Source organism: Papilio polytes, unplaced genomic scaffold (genome assembly GCF_000836215.1).
Source record: "Papilio polytes unplaced genomic scaffold, Ppol_1.0 DF824024.1, whole genome shotgun sequence".
Lineage (NCBI taxonomy): Eukaryota > Metazoa > Arthropoda > Insecta > Lepidoptera > Papilionidae > Papilio > Papilio polytes.
The window spans coordinates 249,264-272,703 of record NW_013525180.1 but is presented as its reverse complement, the minus strand read 5'-3'; the positions used below and the strand labels follow the sequence as shown (position 1 = coordinate 272,703).

General features: G+C 33.8%; 3 protein-coding genes and 1 long non-coding RNA gene across 6 annotated transcripts; 1 reads left to right on the top strand and 3 right to left on the bottom strand.

Annotated features, from left to right (window-relative positions):
- Positions 1-100: 100 nt before the first annotated feature.
- Positions 101-3,184, top strand: LOC106101066 (uncharacterized protein C14orf119). The gene is made up of 3 exons (XM_013280160.1): positions 101-201; positions 718-938; positions 2,596-3,184. The coding sequence occupies exons 1-3, from the start codon at positions 156-158 to the stop codon at positions 2,878-2,880; spliced, it is 552 nt and encodes a 183-aa protein (XP_013135614.1). The 5' UTR covers positions 101-155; the 3' UTR covers positions 2,881-3,184.
- A 1,143-nt stretch (positions 3,185-4,327) lies between these two features.
- LOC106101064 (serine protease easter-like) lies at positions 4,328-10,210 on the bottom strand. Of its 2 annotated transcripts, none has more exons than XM_013280157.1 (7): positions 9,912-10,210; positions 7,242-7,366; positions 6,637-6,796; positions 6,117-6,222; positions 5,380-5,567; positions 5,045-5,179; positions 4,328-4,648 (listed from the first exon to the last, which is right to left on the bottom strand). In XM_013280157.1, exons 1-7 carry the CDS (start codon positions 9,970-9,972, stop codon positions 4,338-4,340), a joined length of 1,086 nt encoding a protein of 361 aa, XP_013135611.1. In that variant the 5' UTR covers positions 9,973-10,210; the 3' UTR covers positions 4,328-4,337. The 2 variants fall into 2 exon arrangements, with proteins under 2 accessions (XP_013135611.1, XP_013135612.1); XM_013280158.1 differs by having other exon boundaries at positions 5,078-5,179; positions 9,912-10,208.
- A 1,512-nt stretch (positions 10,211-11,722) lies between these two features.
- LOC106101067 lies at positions 11,723-13,017 on the bottom strand. Of its 2 annotated transcripts, XR_001225484.1 has the most exons (3): positions 12,909-13,017; positions 12,217-12,433; positions 11,723-11,908 (listed from the first exon to the last, which is right to left on the bottom strand). It is a non-coding gene; the product is annotated as an uncharacterized LOC106101067 (long non-coding RNA). The 2 variants fall into 2 exon arrangements; XR_001225483.1 differs by lacking the exon at positions 12,909-13,017 and having other exon boundaries at positions 12,217-12,570.
- Positions 13,018-14,980: 1,963 nt separating this feature from the next.
- On the bottom strand, positions 14,981-21,479 carry LOC106101063 (serine protease easter-like). The gene is made up of 8 exons (XM_013280156.1): positions 21,028-21,479; positions 19,791-19,966; positions 18,745-18,970; positions 18,149-18,339; positions 17,669-17,774; positions 17,209-17,386; positions 16,108-16,224; positions 14,981-15,458 (listed from the first exon to the last, which is right to left on the bottom strand). The coding sequence occupies exons 1-8, from the start codon at positions 21,086-21,088 to the stop codon at positions 15,338-15,340; spliced, it is 1,176 nt and encodes a 391-aa protein (XP_013135610.1). The 5' UTR covers positions 21,089-21,479; the 3' UTR covers positions 14,981-15,337.
- Between the last annotated feature and the right edge of the window lie 1,961 nt (positions 21,480-23,440).

Here is a 23,440-nt window from a genome sequence, read left to right as displayed (position 1 = left end):
TGAAATGTCGATTATTTAACCTTGCGCAGTATTCAATAGGTGGTGGAAAGTTGGCATTGTATCGAGAAACTATCACTTTAATGCCATTAATGCCAGTCTATGTTGAATTCGCCGTGGTGTCGTGTCGTGTCAACTATTATTTTATATCTCTTAATATGAGTATCTTATTTAATTCTGCAGTTTGCATTCCTGCACTTGAAAGTTAGTGAAAATTCTGCATAAATTTATTTTAATTGATATTTCAACTTTTTCTATTTCTGGGTGATAAGTATTACTATTAGACTTCTACTCCTACTGCTACTCTTACTACTTCTAACTTCTTTCTAATCAGTTTTGAAATTTCCATTTAATTTAATGTTCATTAATAACTACATCTCCTAATTTAAATATTAATTAAAATAATAGTCTAGTCTAGTAACTGACCTTGATAGTTGTAGTAAAAGGTGCCTAGCCTGTGTCTGGAAATGTCTGTTATTTATTATATTAAATGATTACCTAATTTGTCTCCAATTTAAAATATTAATTATCCCCTTAAAATATTTTTATTGGTTTTGTTCAGCTTTATAATCTTTTTATAATTCTTATGTCATATAAACTGTAAGAAGGTAGTTAATTCAGATCATGGCTTATAAAGATTTATGGAAGATATCAGGACTGTGCCTACCCTCTGTAAGGTTAACTGCAGTTGATTTTTACATACCTTTTTCCTATCTCCAGGTGAGTATCGCCCCTTCATCCGCAGCATGTCTGCCACAGGTTTAACGTCACAAGCGCAGCTGCAGTACATACTGCAGTGGTTCCAGGAGTTCAGTGAATACCAGCGTGAAGACTTTCTACCCGTCTTAGCTGCAGCATGCAGTGATAAACCAGATCAACTTGCAGACACTCTTTCCAATCTCTCCTGCCAAGATAAACCTGTCAGCTTGTTTCAGTGCCGTGTAAGTCTTTGTATTTATTTTTAATGTTATATCACCTTTATATGCACTTGTAATGTAATAAAATGGAAATTAGCAAAAATCTGTATGTACCAACATTGGCCACAAAAATATCTTTTGCATGAACAAGCCGGCTTGCCTAGTAAAATAGCACAACCACACAGAAGATAGGTGTGAAGTGAAAGTAATTCCAAATTTCTTCTGATGATTGCCTATGCCAAAGACCTAATTTTAGGTCCTTGTCACAAAGATGTATTTAAAGAACACAAAGGGAGGGGAAATGTCTTGGTTTCGTGCATATATCTATTGATTAAAGTTAGGCAACACATCTGCAGATTACGTAGAGTGGTTGCTTTGATATTTCGTTAATTCGGATTGCCACTTGCGCATTTGCCAGTTTATATAAAAAAGGGATTAAAAGACCTGATAATTAGCTCTAGCTGTAGGTAGATAAAACAATGCTAGTTACTAATTTTAGAATAACTCTATTTTTTCTATATTATTCACACTGATAAATTTTAAAACATTCAAACCAAAAAACCCAATTGTTTTGCCTTTGACATAACTGATAAATAATTGAACAAGCAGGATGCTTATATGCTGATAAAAGATTTAAATGGAACAAATATTTGCACTTTAAACACAGTAAAATATAAAGTATAGTAGTATATAGTACTACTAGCTTTCGCCCGCTACTCCGTCCTCGTGGAATTAAAAATTAAGAAAAGTGAGTAGCCTGTGTGTTCTTCCAGACTATCCTCTACATCTACACCAAATTTCATTGACATCCGTTCAGCCACACACATCCATCCATCTATGTAAACTTTCGCATTTGTAATATTAGTTTGATTAATATGATTAATGAGATAGTCATACATAGTAATATGTAGCAACCATAATTGATTATTTTACAACTCATGTCTTACATATCCTCACATCCTGTACTGGAATTATACAAATGTTTGTCCTGTACTAACAGATTGTCAAATAATATTTAAAGTACATGATTTGTTAGGCATTGCAAACATTGAAAAACTACTTAAAAATGTTAGATTCATAACACATTTAAAAAACACAATTAATTTTATTTTATTATTATAAACCATCCAAATGCTTTTAAATGCAATAAAAATGAATCATCATATGACTCATGCTTTAGTAGACAATGCTATGTTTGTTATTTCCCATCTGTAATTGTTTTCCATACTTTAATGGTGAATTCTTCTAGTTCAGTTTATAGTTGTAATGAGGAATTTTATAAACTATACTGACTAGATTATTATTAAAACACTATACATTTATAAATATTTGTGTTTCACTAAATTTTGTGACTGATTCAAATGTTACCTAAATTATAGTCAGACAGTCAGGTTGCCAGTCGATTATCTAGGAGATACCCCTTTTAATCAGGGGGGGTAGTAGTAAAAATACCACAATCAGGATGTGGACAGTGGTAACAATTCTACTTTTTTGGAGAATTAGAGTTGTTTCTTGCTCCTTTTTCACCTAAAAGTATTAAATAAATCTTTAGTTTGCTAGCCATCTTTGTTAACATTTCAATGCCACCAATTAAATTGGCAAGATCATTTTCTTTCAAAAAAGGTCATGAATCAAGTAAAATAGTACTCAGGTATTTCATTTCAAATTTACACTTTTTCAGATAAAATTGTTCAACGAATGGTATCCAACATGGACTGAAGAGGAAAGAGAGAGGCTTGTTAATAAGATATCCGAAATTGATGCAGAATTTAGTATGAAGCTACAGGAAGCAGTATTGAAAGGTGTCCAAGTTAATGGAAAAGATGATGTAGGGGAACAGACTGTGGAGAGTTCAACAGAGAAGGAAGAAAAGAAAGGAGTCGAAGAATCGGTTGAAGAAGAAAACAAAGAGTTCCCTTCCCCGACTCAGGATACCATATCTATTGAAATAACAGCAGCTTCTTAAGTTTGTATTTGAATTTTTATACATTATTATTTATTTGAAATATATTGGATACTTCTAGATTTTAAGTGAATTTCCAAAAATATTTTCTTTTCTCGCTAATTTGAGTATAACAGAGTAAGTATTTAAAATTCGTTCTTTTAATTCGGATCATTGTCATAATTTTTAAATTTCATATTGGATTTTTAAATAATTTTGTGGATTCATCCAAAGCTGTCTTATTCTGTAAGTACCTAATTAATTTTAGTTCGGGACATGTACCTGAAATAAGATATTTTTATGTGCATTGTTGATTTTTACTAAAATATTTTATTGTATGTAGACATTTTTATATGTTTGCTAAATGGATAGGGTATTTTTTTCTATTTTAACATTATGTTCCTTCGAAGCACAATAACATTCCAATACAAACATTCCTTTAACTAATTTTTATGTAGTTTCAATTTGTAGTTTTTTCTAAAAATTGAAAATATTAAATATATTTTTTTGATAATCAAATAAATGTAAGCATGATTTTAAAAATGAACAAATGAGCTAAAGCATGAAGTCCCACTGAAATAAACACAAACATAAAAAACTGTATAGAATAACCAGGAATGTAAAAACATGGCTTGGGGGCCTTCTTCCTCACATAACTTATTAATGTTAGCAAAAAAATTCATCCTTTCCTCTGCTATATGGGATTCTTTTTATATTCCTGGTTGGACTATAAGCTTATACATATTACATAAGCTTTTTTAGTGTTTACAGTAAAAATATCAAGTAAATAAACTGATTTATTTCATGTTTATTGATTTATAATGTGAGTATAGATTATCACTATCAATTGTACAATGTCCATAATAGTTCCTTAAATTTTCATTAATAATTAAACATAAAACAAATGGCAACTATTGTGAAACCTGTTAATTTTTACAAATTATTATGAAAAGTATTAAATAGTCTTTAAGAAAACAAGGAAAACTGTTATTATCATTATTTTATTAAATGTAAGTTTGGGAATTTTAACCAATCGATTTTCCAAAGAAAAGTGTAATCATATAAAACAAATATAAAATGTGCCAATTATCTGTCAGGTTTATATTATTATATTATCTTTAATAATTCGTACAAACTATTACCCTTGTTCTGTCTCAAATTAGATTTTAGATATTATATTTTATTTTATATAGTAAAAAATTGAATATCATTAGATCTGAAAATACTTCTTAATATATATTTAGCATTAGATTTCGAAAATAAAGACTTTTATAACATACAAAACGATGTTTTATTTAATACATTTTAGTAGTTGGGAAATTAAAAAAAAAAACAAAAAAAGTAATTTTGTATTTTTATTATATACCATGGCACAACTTAGAGAGTGTATTAATAATCATTACATTGGTGTTTTTCTATAATGTAATTGCTTAAGTATTACAAGAACACAGAAAATTGCGTTTTTTTTTTGTTAACTTGAACTAACTTGTAATCTTTGATTGGATCCAATCTATATAAGAACTAACGCGTGTGTAAACTCCGGGCCAGTTTGAAGTACCACACGGGCTGGGGCCATATGACACCACTCCAGCTACAAACCAGTTCTGTTCGGAGGGCATTACTGCCATAAGAGGTCCACCTGAATCCCCGCGGCACGAGTCCTGTCCCTGTTTACCTCCGGCGCAAAGTTGCTTCTCAGTTATAATTCTGCCAGCTTTACTGTAAATGTTTGAGCAGGTGGTAGAATTGACTACCGGAACGCGAACCTTCAATTTTATATCGGACATTGATTCTGAAATGTACATAAAAATATATAAGTACGACCTGACTACTTATACTAAGAAAAGAAATCGAATATCATCTCCCTTTTCGCAATTTTAAGACAATAGTGTCTAGCACAAAAATTTGTATAAGATTTGTCGGTGTACACCCAAAACAAGTATTCTTGTCGACACCGACAAAATTTTTGATTTTTGTGCAGCATATAAGGACGTAAACTACACCGACATCACATACAGAATTTTATCGCAGACGGATACTGTCGTAATAATTTTCGTGTAAGACTGAAGAAGTTCCATCAAACCAGGTTACATTTTAACTAAGAAAAATAATGTGAAAATGACAAATTTGTCATTTGAACACTATTTTTATTAATAATAATTCGTATTAACACACTAATTGTGTGTACCTCTTTGTTCGAATAGTGTACCGAAGGACTCACTTGTTTCAGTTTTACCCCATCCCGCCACTTCCATTTCGTACCCGTCGAACGAGCTAGTACGTTGGGCATTGGTTAACGGTAGGCATATTGGTTTTACAAAATCTGAAATTAAAATGTGTTCAAGATTTAATTAAGATATTTGTACGCATAAATTACAAACAACAATTTTCGACTTCGTTCTGTAATTATATTCTACTAGCTTTCGCCCGCGACTCCGTCCGCGTGGAATTATAAAAAAAAAGTATGTATAATTTTAGCAGATGCAAAAACACGCATTTTAGAATTGTAGTTCAATGACTCACCTGTGAAAACGACGTCGCGCGACAGTTTCAAGAGTGCTATGTCATTACGTTGGTGCACATCATTGGGGTCGTATTTTTCGTGAGGTATACGATCTACAACTTTGATGTCTTGGACGGACGGGCTGCAGTCATCTTCCACGCAATCTCGCGAACTGGTTATATTCCATTCGCCAAGCCGGACTTGAGTTCTATAATTTTAAACAATCTGTTATGGACTGTGCGATACTACGACCACACATAAGACAGGCGTAAGGTGGAAACCGCAGTCTGCTGAGTGTGCCTGTCGGAGGTCTAATTTTAATCTCCTTTCTCTTCTCAACCTTTTCTCGTAAGGAAGGGAAGGGAAAGTGGATTTAGCGGGGGTGAAAACGCATAGAATGGTGAAAAATGCTTTTTCTGCACGGCCTCATAGGTAGGCAAGGCAGTTATACCTGCAATTACGTATGTCTATAGGCAACGGACTTCGCAATTACAGCGAATTCATATAGCCGCTGGCTTTGCAACTTTATGATTTAAAAAAACGCATTATTGGAGTACAATGGTACGGATATACACACGAACTCGACGACTACTACACTCTTGTTTGGCTTACAGTCCTTAATTAAAGAAGAGGGTATATTGTCAGTAATTTTAATTAGTTAATTATTATTTTCTAACAGTGAAACAATAGTTACAACTGAATCATTATAACCAACTAAATACAGTTAGTCATAGTTTTAACAAAAATCCATACTCACAGTAACCAAGTAGGTGGTAATTCACTGCCTCTGAGACAATGGGCAGCGGTCATCACGTATTTCGATGATATCAACACCCCAGAGCAGTAGAAACCCCAGCCGTTTGCTGTAATAAAAACGAAATTTTTAAACGAGAAACTACTTCCATTGAAAGAAATACAAAAAGGGTACCAGTATTCAACGTATTTAGCGTCAAAATAATTTATTATCTAACTGCATGTAAATGAACACAACGAAGTAAGGCCTGACTCTCTCCTATCCCTCTCTATCAGGAAAAAAATTAAGGCAAACATCATCAAGTTGAGAATGTTAGGGTTTCAAAGTATCATATTTCAAGACGAGTGAATTAGTACAGCGTTTACCATCTTCTGACTACAAAACAATTTGCGTGATTGTAGTCAAGCTAGTATACATTATACAATGTTAGAACTTTTTCATTATATATCCACTAGGCAAGGACTTATGTGCCTACCGATAAGCCAGTCGGACAAAATAAAGAATGCAGTTTTTGTTAACTAACGTTTATCATATCGAAGTAGAACCAGCCAGGGATGTTCATCGAGCTCCGTGATAGATCCCCCGACGATCCTGTCGTTAGTCATTATTCCACACACGCTCGTGTCCGGCAACGACCGCTTCGTTACTGCTTCATCAAAAACTGGAGGACAGCATACTTTGTACTGAAAAATTAAACACGCTGTATTAAACATACTGTATCACTTCTCATGGGTCTACAATAGATTTTTTTTTAATTTACTTATCTATTTTAGTATCTATACATAAAGGGTCAACACTTCTATGTTATGTAGGATGTCAGCAATCACATTACATTTTTGACTTTTTTTATGAAAAGCCCTGCACTTATGACACTCCTGTTACTGCTTTGTTTATTTACCTGACTATGCAAGCGGATCCACCGTCGAATATATATGTATATAGACGCAGTAGTAAGGATTTGCGTGTTAGTTCATTAATACAAAAGATAAAAACCGTTATTTTGTGACTTTATATATAACAAATCAAATGAAAACTAAAACTTATTTCCTTTAGTGAACGTTATTTACTCCGAAATCTTAACAGCCTGGTTAGTGTTATTTAGTTAAATGAAAGATACCTATTGTCTACCTCGTTAGAGCTACACCGTAAAGGCATCACAATATCCTTGGCGTACTCTGCCTTGTCCCTGACAAGATCCAGAATGGCCGGACATTCTTGAACTGCAACACAACGAGCTCCGCTTTGACATGCTCCTGTAAGTATGAAATAAATCCAATATAGTTACATTATGTTTATAAGGGGAAAAAAAAATAAATGTAGCAATCCTACTAACATCATAAATGCGAAAAAGTTGATGGGTGTTTGTTAAAGTTTGTCGCCTAAACGGCTTAAAAGATCTCGATATTGTAGATAGATTGGCATAGTCTGGAAGAACACATAGACTATTCACTTTTGTTTTTTTAATTCCACGGACGTAGTCGCGAGCGAAAGTTACTAGATCAGAAATAAGCAATTACATGTATCTAATTTCTAAATTATTAACATAATTTTCTTTCCATAAGACTCTACTAAAATGTTTGTAGGTTTGACAAAAAAATTATAAATCTCTTACAAATAGAATTGTATGAACGTATCGAAATGATTAGATATAACTATGATATCTACTGGCTCATAAGTGGATTGTAATTTAAAAAAAAAACAAGACTCTGTAATTAAACCTAAGAGGTTCGACAGGATTCTAGCCACAATAACAGGTTAGATTTAAGCTGGTTTTTCAACTATATCTACGTCGGGAGGAAAAATAAATTAGAAAAGAGGAACTGTTACTCTTTTTTTGTAATTATTCGACTTGTCCGAACGTCATTGCTTTACATCTGTAAAGATATAGTAAAATATAGAATGAAAATATAAATAGTGAGGAGTTGCGTTTCCAATAAAGAACAAAATATTCCAACATTCACAGAAACAACAGAAGTAATTCCTGAAATTATTCTTCTTGTAGGAGAAGGAGGCAAATTAACAACCTAATAATAATTGATCCAATTTATATTCTCGTAAGCACCTTTCAAAATGTATCTGATTTTGAATACTCAAATTTATCATAAAACCGAATTCTGCAACTAAAACAATCATTTCAAAACGTGGTTTATAGTCCTAATTTTTGCCAAATCTAAATGACAAGTAAAGATCGTTATGAGGCACTTTTTGTAATTCATTTTAAACAATAACTCAGGTAACATTTTAAAGTTTACAAAGAATTAATGGGAAAATTGCGGTCTATTTGAAAACATGAGGCAAAAACCAGATAAAACACGACAAAACGCGAAAATAAAACATACGAGTGTTATTTGTCTGACGTAGCGTGTATTTAGGTGTGCTTTTTATAAGGGCAAACGATCGGTGGGAGTACGCTCATGGACATCCGCAACAAAGAAACTAAGTTGAAAATACCGCAGAGCACAGGCTGTGACCACAACGCGGCTGTGCGAGGCATAATATTCCGCGACAACCGCACCGTCTAAGAATTCCTACCATCCTTATGATATGGTTGGTACCTGGCAGTATGTTAGAAATCTTTAAACTATGATCTTTTCTACGTAGTTTACACATTAAAATTTGCACTACGGGTTATTACCCGTTTCTATTGAAATTCGTTTTCTATTGAAAACTATTTAAAAGTGGCTGTCGTAGAAATTTTTATATAATCGTGCTATATCTTAATGGTTTCAACTGTTTTTTTAAAGAGATTTATGCCAAATTTCATCGAGGACGCCCATCCATCTAAACTTTCGCATTTATATTATTAGTTACATATTTGAAATAGCGTACAAGGCAAATGTTATCAGATATAATGTACAGCTATGCTATTTGCCGAGTATTTTCCGCAAGCGCACGTCTCTTAATAATAGAGAACGGGTTTGCTCTCATCATATCATTGGTTGAGAATATTATTGTTGTCGTGAGGTATAATCGCGCTACAAAAGGTTACAAAATATTATTACTTCTGACACCACTAACGTATTTACACAGCGTCCCTCTTCCAAACTTATACGGACCCCGTATACGATAATCTAAACCTAGTAAAATTAATTACGTGAAAGTTGAAAACGATTTTGTTTTGTTTTTCTTTTTTAAATTGATATTCTTTGTAAATTGACTTTGCGTTTTAGGTTAATAAAAATATTTTACACAGTTAACGTTATCGACAGAGTAACAATAAAAAAAGAGCTTATTTAAATAAGAGAGACAAGAATACACGACTTTCGTTTCGACAATATTATCTTGTAAGACAAAAAAAAATCTTTAAAGTTAATGTTATTCTGAATAAAGTAAATACACACAATGAGATTCAAAAATGCGAAAATGATTTTGAAAGATTCTTGTTCTGTTTAATAATTCATTGATAAACCCGGGGTAAGATATTCATTTAATACGTAACTATTGATATATTATTATTGTTTTTTAGTTATATTTTTGGTGTAAATTCTACTTAAGGACTATATTTATTTTTCTTACCAATTTAAAAAAGAACTATTGTGCACGAGTGTAGGTACATAACAGAACCGGTACATTATTAAAAAAACATTTGAAGTTCTATGAATTGACTAAGTAGAGAGTACTGGAATTAAAGTTGTTACCTTTAATATTCAAAGTTGAAACCTAACCTTACATATTTATGTAGTTGACTGTACATCTTCTTATATTTTACTCAAAGTTATATAACATAATTTATTTTTATAAGTATTTATTTGTAAGATAGTCATAATAACACAATGTATAATTATAAAAAATACATACCTTGGACTGCAGCAAGCGAAGCCAGGATACTTAAAACAACTGCTTTGCATTTTATATCCATTACAAAAAAGCACAAACTTTAATATAAATTTATCATAAATTCACTTAATGTTGTTAAAACGGCGACCTCTTGTGAAGTGATAGATAAACCAGCTACTTGTACAAAAGGTTATCGACGATATACCATTTTATTCGCAGCAAATACACGGAAAGTAACAAGATATCCTATATAGGCATATGTTTGATAAATATAAAATAAAAATCTTGTGTAACGACGCGTGGTCTCCACTTTTGTTCGTACCGTCAACTAAAGTGAATCGACCAGTAGTGTTCGCAACCACGTAGCGGACATCAGGTTTTCGCGAATTTTAATTCGTATATATCCATTTCTTATATATATGACTAACTATACGACAATAGTGTCATTTTGAAATTTACCTTGCACCTGTAACTAAAAGGGAATGCTGTGTTTTTATCTGTGATCTAATTGATAGAATGCATTTATTAGCATATTGGAACATATTTTCACTGGAACTTAACAAAAGCACGGCGTGAGCATTAAGAGGTAGACGTGCTTAAATCATCTCTGAACCGATTGATAGCTTAGACAGTTTTAAATCGTTTAGCAACGGCTCAACAACTAAATAAACAGCTCACGACTCAACGCGTTATACTAAAACTATGGAAGCCGAGGAGCTGTGAACTGCAGTGATTCGCAAATACCGCAAATCATGGCTCTATGCATGTACAAATTGCTGATTTGCCAAGCGGTTTAATGATCCACAGGTCATCAACTTTAGTTGAGTTACCCATGGGTTTAATTAGACACATTTCCTGGTAAGTCGATTGAGAGAGAAAAAGAAATAAAAATATAGCCGTGGGTTTATATTGCCGAAGCGTACAAAACCTATTATGACACTTTTTGAAGACAATCACAATTATTTAGAAATATTTTAGCAATAGAAGCCCATAAAGATTTAGACAGGACGAAATATCCGGTTCATAATGAAGAGTCTTTTACAGAATACATAAAGATGTGGAATTATTTGACTAACGTGCGCAAAGGTGAACATTCGTTACATCATTTGTAAAGTTTTTTCCTCAAGACACGCAAATCAGCGCCGAGTAATTACCGCAGGAAATCCCAGGAGTTATAGCGTTGTATATTTTGTTCGAATTACCTTTCATTTTAGCGTTCTCCGAGATTAAATACATTTTTGGCTAGTAAAGCTGCAGTCTTCGTCAATTTCTTGTCGCACACATAAATATCTACCGAGGAAAGGATCCATTCTTTGATTGTTTTGTTGAGGTATGTAATTACAATGTTCTCATTGCACCGGTCCTTTAGAGAGTTAGTAGAGGCAAGACTAACCTAAAACAGTTGAAGCTTTACGCCTTCGATTTTATAGCTATCTTCATAGGTTATTCAAAACTATCAAGAAAATAAGTTACGTTAGTGCTACTATACTGTTATAGGGATACTTATTGAAATGTTCAGAAATTACACAAGCGATAGAAAACATATTTTTAAATTGATTCAAAAACTTATAGACATGCTTTATTTATTATTACTCCAACACGAATAAAAATTGTATTCAATTTTACTTTTTATTTGTCAATTTTATAACAACCTAATTGTAATGTTTTTCTTTGTTTTTGTTTAGACACTTATATATTGCTTTTCACAAATGGGGAAAGGGATTGGCTCCTGCAGCACAGGGCACCCAGTGTATCTACACTTATTCTTACTCGGCATCTGCCGAGCCTCTCAGGAAACATACATTTTTTGGAGTTAAATAATAAAGCTTTCGTTCATTTATTTATTTATTGTTCTTTGCCATGTGTCTCGCTATGTCGTTAAACAACTTCAAGCCGAGTGTGAAGAATATGATACTTTTGATCAACTGCCAAGTGAATCTGTCGCTGGAGACTGTCTTGTATAACATGTGAATACTTTTCAATGACGTAGCCATTGAACATGATATACGGTCCATTAACTGAAAACAAATTAAAAACTGGTCAAAGAGCTGGTAACTTAATAGGTGAAGGGATAGACCGTTAGGACCTGAGTTCAAATCCGTCATTCGTATGCTGTCATGAACCACAACCTAGCTCATAGGCGTCATCGGAAAATGACCTTGGCTAAGTCTAGGGGAGAAGCTACCATAAATACGGTCTTATTCAAAGTAATTTTTAACTTTAGAATGTAATCGAAACAAGTTCATTAAGCGGCTATACGTTTAGAGAACCTGTCATCAGTTTTAACTTTGCATTAAACTTTTTTTTTAAATAAAATTATAATAACACTTATGCAGCATCCATTTAACGGAACTGGTGACCGTCCTCGAGTTGCTGGTGCTCTGGGAGTTGCATCGGGATCACGACGGTCTGATGACTGCTGATGGCTACAAGTGTCACTTATACAAGATGCGAAGCTCGGCGTCGGCGTCCGAGGCGGCCGTTCCTCCACAGACCTCTGAAGTTCATCATGGTCCTTGTACCTCGAGAACGCCCGTTTCAAGCTTCGCAAACCACAACTCGCCATTACATTACATTTGTTATTATTTTATTATAAAATAGGGATGATTTTGACATTAGTGATTTTTAAATTATCTCCTGACGTAACCATAGATGTTACTGTCTCTCTTGATTTATGTAGTTAGGTTTTATTTATATTTATGGTCAAAATATCAATGAAGAGCTCTATAAGTAAAAAAGAAACCGTAACCTGCGTCCCTTTTCAGTATTATTTTCTTTTCTTTGTAGTTATTTATTTACGTCGATCACATGAATTATTGTTTTAAATATATGAGGACTTTATGTTGAATAAAGATCTTTGTACATAATTGACGATCAATAACATCTACAATTATTACGATTTCTCACTGAAGGTATAAGTTTCTCGTCTTATATCAATACTATAAGTAATATTAATAATATAGTTGCTATACATATAACAATACAAGCGTCAATATTAAGCGATTGTACAAAATTTACCTTTGAATGTGGAACTCGCTTAAACATTGCTTTAAAACAAACATTCGTTACCATTTACATAAAATTTTTAACAGGAAAAAGTGTTTAAAAAACATAGCCATCTTGTTTATTGAATCCATTAGCAGATAACATAATGGCCTTTTTTTTCAGAAAAAAAAACCTAAAATACTCACTTGCGGGCGTGTCAAATTCTGGTACAGTTTCGGAAATTCGCGGTGTTTTACTTACAGAAAAAATACCCTGATCCTTACAATGACACTAACTTCGACTCTTACAAATAACCAATTGTAGAAAAAAGTCATGTACCATTGACCGGCCTTTATCATACAGGAACATAAGTTATTGTTCAGCGTTCTAGTTTTAGTGCGTTCAAATGGCTCTAGCTTTTAAAGTGGAACACCGCCAGATTCCCCAACTGTACATAGTAGTAATAAGTCGTGGATTACAGCACGGTCCGTGTTGCCCTGTCTATTTTTTATCTAAATCTCTATCCAAATTCGTATTCTTGAGAATGTTAAGGGAAAACAAATTATCCATAACTTTCATTGTATAACATAAAAGTAAAGGTGCGTATTGACCGACCGACTAATTAGTAATTTACCCGTAACACTGCGTACTGACTGCATAAATACTCACCATATAACATGGTCCATACGCACCTTTAGGGACAAATCGTATAAAACATGGAAATCCTTGGATTTTTTAGTCATAATAGGAAAACGCAATGGGATTCTCTCGTATAAATTTCATTGAGATTAGAGTAACTGGTCCATTTTTTGTTTCACACTATGACGCAATACGGTTAGAGTTCTGGTTATTCCGTTTTAAGTACTTATTAGTTACTCGTCTAAACTTATCACACATGTTAGTAATAACCGCACTTGGAAAAGTTTAAAAAAGTAAATATAAAACGTCAATTGCCAATATTAGCAAAAGTGATTATTAGTTACTATCTTTCATTCGCCCGTGACTCCGTCCGCGTGAAATTAATAGAAACAAAAGCGAGTAGCCTGTGTGTTCTTCCAGAATATCCTCTACATCTATATTATTGAAATTCGTTCAGCCGTTTTGGCTACAAACTCTAACAAACATCCATGCATCTAAACTTTCGTATTTATAATATTACTGGCTTTCGCCCGCGAATCCGTCCGCGCGGCATAAACAAAAATCAATAGTAAATAGCATGTGTGTTCTTCCAAACTATCCTTCACAGCTATGCCAAATTTCATCGAGATCCCTTCAGCCGTTTAGGTTACAAACTCTAACAAACATCCATCCATCTAAACTTTCACATTTATAATATTAGTAAGATTTATTTATTATTATTAATTATAAGATTTATAAGTTTAGTAAGAAGTAAGATTATGAATCAAGGCTTTTTAAATTATGAATTAACCTTCACGTGACCTTTAAACGGTCTAACCATGACATTGCACCAGGACCTTGAACATAAACATTTTATTTTATAAAAATAGTTGTGAAACGTAAAGATCGTTTCATAAATAAAATCAAAGTTGTTCTTATTTCTGAAATGTAGTAATAAAATAGATCGGAAAATAAACAAATTGCTTAGTGTTCAAATATAATATATAAGAATACAAAGTACAAAAATGTTATACAAAACTGGCTTTGCTAATTAACGTTATTATCACATTAAAACATTGCAAATGGACTAGTGATGAGAAAGAAGTCTTGATTTTTTCTTGTCTAAACGGATGCCGGTTAAGAGGTCGCGCAAACCTGAAACTAAACTATCACACGCACAACTATTTAAAATCGCTTTAATTCCTATGGTATATGGAGGTGCTCACACTACTCGATTTTCAGTTGTGCACTTAAACAATTGAATTGGCTGCAAAACAATCGACAATCGCACGACAGTTGTGCGATAATATAGCCTCAGATGTGCGCCCGCTCAAAGTGACACAGCTTACAAATCAATATAGAGTTCATATAAAAGTGTATATCTATGCAAAATTATGCCAGTTATAAACTATCACACAACTGTTTATTCTCGCTTTGATTCCTACGTACATACTTATATGGAGGTGTCGGACACTACTCGATTTTTAGTTGTGCAACTAAACAGTTGAATTGGCTGCGAAACAATCGACAATCGCAGAACAGGTGTGCGATAGTTTAGTCATAGGTGTGAGTCCGCTCATAAATAGGCTTAATCAAGCAAAGTGTAAATTTGGTATGATTTGAGTATTATTTGTTAGAATTTTCAGTTACGTCGGGTAGTTTCTATTAAAAAATCGGTTAAGCCCGCTATGCGTAGTTCTAACAGTTTTAACTGAACAATTCTCCACATAGAGTATCAGAACTGAAGTTCTGTTGCGGGCTTTAGCTGTATTATGTTATCTTACAAGCTAAAAAAAGCATCAGTCACTTAACATCCGATAGACAGCGATTTTGTTACATATAATTCAACTGCTCATATTGTCTAGAATCCAATCCATGTAATAGGCAACGTTGGTGTAAACGCCGGGGAAGCCTCCGATGCCGCAACGCTTAGATCCATACGATACAATGCCTCGTTGTACATACCTGATAAAGGAACCAATAACTTTATCCACACTGAAATAATGTTTAAGCTAGTCTAATTATACTAATGTTATAAAGAGAAGAGATTCGTATTTTTGTATGAGTTTAAATAACTCTACTACTGGGTCGACTTCTATCACGTGCGCGCAGTCGCGAGCAACAGCTAGTAAAGTGTAAAGTGTTTATGTGTAATTAGACTCTAGGACCCATTTAGTGGTAACTAGCTGTTGCTCCGAATTCGTCCGTGTCAAATTAAAAATAACATAGCCTATTCAATAATTGATAACGTAGCTTTTTAATAGTAGACGAGTTTTTCTGAATGGCCCAGTAGTTTTTAAGTTATTTCAATACATAAGAAAATACAAATCTTTCCTTCCGCCATGTACCAATGTGATTTTCATTTTCTGAAATTAATATGTACTTATTTTCCCCACGTTCTTACGGTGAAGGAAAACATCGTGATGCAACCTGCACATATCCGCGAAGAAATTCAAAGATATGTGTGAAGTCAACCAACCCGCAGTGGGCTAGCGTGGTTGACTATGGCCTAGTCACCCGTAACTTAGGCTTAGGATAGGCCCAGAGCCCCTCAGTAGGGACGTATAGTGAGCTGGTGATGAATGAATTATCGGATAAAGTTATCTGTACGTACCTCACACCGGATACTGTCCTACCAGGGTACATCAGTGGACCTCCAGAATCACCGCCGCATGAATCTTTATCCAAGACACCACCCGCACACAATTGAGTTGCATGAATTTTAGGAGATCTACAAACAATAAAAGATTTTAATAAATCTTACTAATATAGTGCGAAAGTTTATATGGACTGATGTTTGTTAGAGTTTGTAGCATAAACGGCTTAACTGATCGCTAATTTAGCATAGACGTAGAGGATAGTGTGGAGGAACACATAGAAGAACAGGCTACTCACTCTCTTTTTAATTCTACGCGGACGGAGTCGCGGACGAAAGCTAGTGTATAATATATAGTATAATTGTTTTACTTTTAGTCAAATAAATAATTTATAATGTTATTAATTTTGTACCCTTCTAAGTTATATTTAAAGCTTAGCTAAGTATCCAGTTAATAGTATCTTCCAACCACAAACGACAGACCCAGTAAAGTATTATCTGTGGTCCAACCTATTAAATTGTAATAACAATATCTGACGGCAACAATAACATGTTACGCTAAATTGGTCTTCTGACCGCTAATAAATATTGACAAATGTGGTTAACAAACAATTGTTTGATATTAAACAATAATAACAGACAAAACAATTAAGTGATTAAGCGTTAGTTGAACATTGTTAATTTTAGAAAATTACTACGACAAAAAAACGATCGAATTCTCTGTTAGCTTGATATCGCTATTAACAACTCTTCTACTATGAAACACGTACAAAAAACCTTAAGACGTATAAACGTACAAAATATTGATTTAAATTGTAAGGAAATAAATGTTACAATTATAAGAGCGTTTGTGGCTCAGGGGATTGAGCATTTGACTTGTAATCGACAGGTCCTGGGTTAAAATCCGGATTTCATATACATAGTTCACCCGAAGTTCTTACGGTGAAGGAAAACGTGATGCCTGCATATATCGGCGAAAAAATTCAAAGATATGTGCGAAGTCAACCAACCCGCATTTGGCTTTTACTTTAACTGGTTCACTAAGGCTTAGGCACCCCCTTAGGGTCTGAGCCCCTCAGTAGGGACAAATAGCTCGGGATTTTGAAATGTTATAGTTACCCATTATAAGCCGCTTGACATTCTGGCCTAGGAACAATCGGTAGATCAACACTGAGCAGAACTGGAGATTGAAGTCCTTCTTCTGTGGCTCCCCACCCAGCTACCACTCCTATTAAATGATCCAAAGACTCTCTCTGTAGGTCTCGTGTTGTCGGCAAACATATTGGCTTCATGCTATCTGAAAATAAATCATTCATTATTCATTGCCCGAAAATACGACGACTAAAAGAGAATACCTTAGACTAAACTATCGCACAACCGTTTGATCTTGTCGATTCGTATGAGCTTATATGGAGGTGCACACTACTCGATTGTTAGTAGTTGCAACAGTTGCGAAATAGTTTTAGTCCAAGGTGCACACCAAATGTAATATTAATGAAATATTAAAACTAGCCTAACTAATTGTGTTAGATACTTTAATGGAATGGAATAAAAATTTGTTTCTTAAGTTTTGCCTCACCTAAAGAAAAGTCCGCTCGTTCCGACAGCCGCACCAATGCTATATCATCTACGAGAGTCTGCGGAGTGTACCCCGGGTGGGCTATCACACTGTCGATGGTCACATTCTGTAATACACAATAGAAATCTACATAATTGGATTCCAAAATCAAAGAAATCGCACTCAATCTGATCTCTTTACACAGGGAAATATAAAATGTTATAGTTAAGTATTGCTTTGTTCATCTATACATTAGGAAAGATTTATATTTTTGTATATATTGAAATAACTCAAAAACTACTGGACTGATTTAAAAATTCTTATACCGTTAAAAAGCTACGATATCAGTGAGTAACATAGGCTGTATTTTTTTTTTTAATTTTACCCAGGCAAAATCGCAAGCTACAGCGAGTGTAGAATATGCTTCTACACAGCTAGCTGTTTCGACAATAGGTGCGTAAAAATAAAGTTTGAATAATAGGTGCTTAACAATCCACTGACCCTCGCTCTTGGAGCACAATTCAGCTCGCCCTCGACTCTCTCGCAGTCGGGGTCCCTCCTGACGTCGTGTTCGCCGAGCACCACGCCCGTCAGCGTCAGCCGCGGCCCGAGGAAGCTGACGCAGTGCGCGGCCGTCAGCACGTACCACTCGGAAATCAGTGTACCGCCGCAACTCAACTTTGTTCCGCGTGCTGGGAAAGTGTAGACAATTTTAATATGAAATAATATGTTTTTTAAGCTCGTCTACGCACTATGACCTACAGTGACATAGGGAGGGGGAGTGGTGTATAATAGATAGCTTTTGCTCTTGACTCTATCCGTGTGGAATGGAAAGTAGCCCATGGAAGAACATTCCAGACTTACCTTATACTATCTATGCTAAATTTCATCGAGATTCGTTCAGCCGTTTAGGCTACAAACTCTAACAAACATCCATCCATCTAAACTTTCGCATCTATAATATTAGTAAGATGGCGCAGGAAATATTGCTGTTATAGGGGAGTGAAATATCATGACATATTATGGGCATTTTCGTCGTAATAGTGCGTGCATCTGTACCCATGTAGATATATTCTATAGACGGTACGATCTCTTACCTGAATCATATGCAATCAGCACCATCCAAGGCATTTCGTATAGCCGTGTCTTGTTCCCACCGAATATTCTATCATTTTCGATACTTCCACACTGCGTTGGCAGTAGACCGAGGTTCTGATGTCTGCTCACGTCAGGCGGGCCGTTGTCAGAATTATTATTACCATTCTTGTTACCGGCATTACTGGAACTATCATCTCTATCATTAGTAATCGCACTACAGCACACCTGTAATGAAAAATAAAATAAACATTAGATGTAAGTAACTATACTTTGAGGTAAACGTAGTTTTCATTATTTCATGTGTAGCCTAGGTAATATCTAGTATTCCTATACTAGTCTTTTTGATATGACGTAACTTGTACATGGTATTTGTATTTGGTTAAAGATAGAATTCCAGGTTTTAGTGACGTTAGTAAGACTAATTCACACTGCCTTAAATGGCGCTAAATAAATGATTAGTGCCAGTTTGAATTTGTATGATACATGTCGACGAATTCAGAGGAAAAAGCTACAAGGAAATAATTTGTTCTTAAGCCACGGGTTGCAACTGGTTTCTTCAAATTCCTTTGATTTATCAACTAAACATTTATGTTAAGTTGACTTTTATGTCGCTACGTGGCTCAAAATATATTTATTAATTCTTTTTCTTTTATAATAGGAAAACTATAGGACAGGTTGCATTAGCGATTTGGGCCCACGTCTTCTTTAACGTAGAATTTAAAAAAGTACCTTGCAATTTTTCTGCCTGCATCAGCTACCTTCTCGTTAAAGTCCTGGCAAAATTGGTCTTGTACCGGAGTTTTCCCGGAACAATCGCGAATTTACGGACAGACAGAGAGACAGACAAAAATTTAAAATGTTGAATTTTATATCAGCAACGCGAATATGTCTAGGCGTGTACAGCACTTGGCCAGTGTACAGCAGTGGGCGGTTGATAATGGTGATCTTAACACAATTTAAAGTGTAATAGAACGTAGCAGGAATGGATAGTGGACTCTGCGCGACGATGTTCTTGAGCCGTCAATGTATTTAAAAAGAAACGTACCAATGGAAGATCCTGGTCATAGCCGCAAGATAGGGATTGTAATTTTCTTCTTAATTGTACTGATATCGTGGTGCCGCTGTTCTTTATTTCTTTCATCAGCGGAATACAATCTTTCAGCTGAAGACAGACACCCGGTCGATTATCATCCTGTATCGCGCAGCTAGCGCCGGAATATTCTGAAACAGATGACAACAGAGTAAGTTCAAATAGTTACACAAATCTATAAAATGTTGAAAAATTACGTGAATGACATCGATTAACACGTTAATGCCTTGTGGCTTGTAAGTTAAGTTTAACACAAGAAAATCTATGCGTTAATAATTAATCAATCAATTCTTTCAATTTCGAATCGATATTCTCTTTGAGTCGATGGGCGGCACTATTTTTAACAAGTTCCTGATACCTAGTAGTACCTAGCACATAGTACCAAGTACCGAGATACACCTTTGTTTGCGGCGTCCTATTATTGTATTCAAACATTGTAAAGATCTTATAAGGTTCTAACAGATACAGATCAAAAAGATAAAAGTCATTGTAAATTGCCGCGTGTGGCGCAAGCGCAAGTAATCCTGTGCATTAGTAATTTAGTAAACAGAAGAACTGCTCAGCTATTTGATCGTCGGTTATTCAATTCTTGAAATTAAAAAAAATCATATAATTTTATGACGACAGGCGAACACTGTTAATATAATAATATGTCGTCCTAAGATAAGCAGAATATTTTTTTTTTGTTAATATTGTAAATACACTATTAACCAGGTAATTTTACAATTTGGTTTACTGATATCTCTTTCATCTACCCACATTGTAAAGAGAAATATCACATTTTCACATTCACATAATTGCTTTCAAATGCATAACATCATTTCCAGCGATGCAGACTATGTTAGAAAAAATAATTAAATTTGATTGTCAATACTAACGATTGACGTAGACTGAGCCTTTTGACCTCAAATACGTTTTCAGCTTAATAACTACAATAAAACTTTATTTACTCTGTTTTGTACTACAATCAGTGAAGTAATTAAGGTTTGAAAAATTTTCCGAATATAGGAATTTAAACTTATTTATCTAATCTTATCTTAAAATGAAGCATTCAAGCAAAAATTTTTATTAAAGTTAGTTCTAAGTATTATATAAACATTTTATTTCATTTAATAAATGATTTATGTTTGACTTCTAATAATGTTGATTAATTAAAAAAAACTATTGGTTAATAATTAAAGTTGATACTCACGAGATTGTACAAACGTCAACAATGATGCAGAAAAAATAAGAAACTGTAAACACTTCCACATTTTGTTTTTATCTATCTCACTTTGTTAATCTACAGCACTTGCGGTTCTCTCAAGATCTGATGCCAACTAACACGTATCAATAGAGGATATCTAACGGAACAATCGGAAAGTCATTAAAATAACATATTTATTTACAAAACTCGCTACAACATCGAAACTTTATTGAACGCATCAAAAAAATCAAACCACAATCACTATTTAATATCTCCTCGATAAAGTTCACGAAACTCGAATCTAAGTAATATATTTGATTTGAATACGACATGCTTTAATTTTGTTTTAAATAATTTGATGAATAACATTTAAATTTTAATAAAACTTGATTTCGTGACTAATATTGCAAGAAGTACGAAATGACATTGCTCATCGACGGCCATTCGTCGATGCCGCGTTCATTACCATACTTGTTTAACAAGAAAAAGCAAACTGTCTACCTTATATCATGTATGATGTTTAAGTAAGCAATTTTGAACTTTAAATACCTAATCTTAAGACTTAATTTCTAATGCACTAGCACAATGTAATTTTAAAATAAATACTCTTAAAACGGCCACGGAATTGTCAGTTCCGTTCACTTCCAAATAGGACCAACAATCTGATGTGCTGGTTACTTATATACTAATAAATAACATAAAAGGGCTATCCCCTTATACTGGTTAGTAATATGCCTAACGGTGACTTAGCGCTGGTTTCCAGAAAAACGAAATTATTATATTTAATTACACATAATATATCACCTTCGTAACGAGTAATCAAAATGTTCGATACAAGCTTGTGTTAGTAATATCACGGATCATTTTCCTCGAGTTATTTGAATATTTTTCCTTTTCATAGACAATAGAATCAACATTGATGAATTCGGAAATTTAAATACATTTACCTTTTAATATTAGCTTGCATAAGATGGTATGCAAGCAAAAGATAGACGTAAAGTGGGCGACGAAGATGAAAGAAAGAGGCTCGCTAATTAAAACTCCGTTATCTACCCATCCCTCTGGGTTTTTAGATGCATATTAATTTACGGTAATATTGTACTAGATACAAAATGGAACTGAAATTTCCCCCATGAAACACGATTGTTTCTATCAGAGAAATGTGATTCAACATGAGAGATCAATTTTTATTTTCTTTTAAGAACAGAGGAAGAACGCTCTTGTCAGATTCGACGAGATCAGATCAGTAGTAAAATACTTTCAAACAATTTTTTAAAAGCTATGGTCCCACAAATAGCCACAGTATAATAGACCATGTGCAATCTATTTCGATTTACATCATTCAGAGGAATTAAAGATCTTAGCTATAAAAATTGATAATATAGGAGGACAAGGATAAAGAAAGGTGATCCTTGGATTTTTATTTTTAATTGTACTTTTACGTTCAGCTGACTGTACCGTTAGCACTAATGATGGGTTTAAAATCGAAACCTGAAAATGATGGTAAACTAAGGTAATAAGAAAAGGCAGATGGTTATTTCTTCGAATATTCAAAATTCTTAGTCACATTAAATAATCCAAGAATTTGAAGCCAGATGTGAATGACTATGTTACATTCACGGAATTTCTGCAAGCTAAAATAATTCCACAGTTAATAATAAAAAGCTAATGTATTTCTTATCGAAAAACTTCCATAGCTGTTGGACCTAACCGTTTAGTTCGTTGGCTTTTGACTTTTAATATTGTTTGTATCATTTTTCCGATATCTACTTACCTATTTGAATAAAAAAAATAAACTAGTTGTAAAATTTTGTTCTACAGGTGTTTTTAATTGACTTTGTAAATCTTTCAACTTTTGGGACTGAAGATAATTAAACAAGGTTTGCAATATGTTCTTGATGATTCGTTGCATAGTAGATTTTTAAATAGTTCCTAAGTAATTTTGCATTGTCAATTTGTGAGAATTTACCCCAACAATACGCTATTGTGTTCCGAATTAAATATCCATAGATTACATATCCAGGTGTAAATGTAAGAAGCGTAAATTAGTTGTAACTACTAGTTAATATCGGCGTGGCTTGACGGAGATCAGAATTTAATTATCAATAATAATTAGTACCTACGATGAATTGCAAAAAATTGTAGAAGAAAATCCTTTAATAAAATGTTAGAATGTACGCCGCTTTAGGCACGGTATTAAGATCACATTATTCACGTTTTAATTAGGTCATAAATTCAGTTATTGTGATGTTAACGACTAGTTCGCAGCAATTAGGTCAAGCAACGAAACATATTCAATTGTAACGCTAGAGGAAAACAGTGACGCATTGAAAACATTCCCTAAACTGACATACAGACATTTCTGTCATATCAATTACATGTGCTGAAAATAATTTCAATAACTACAACTTTTTGGATA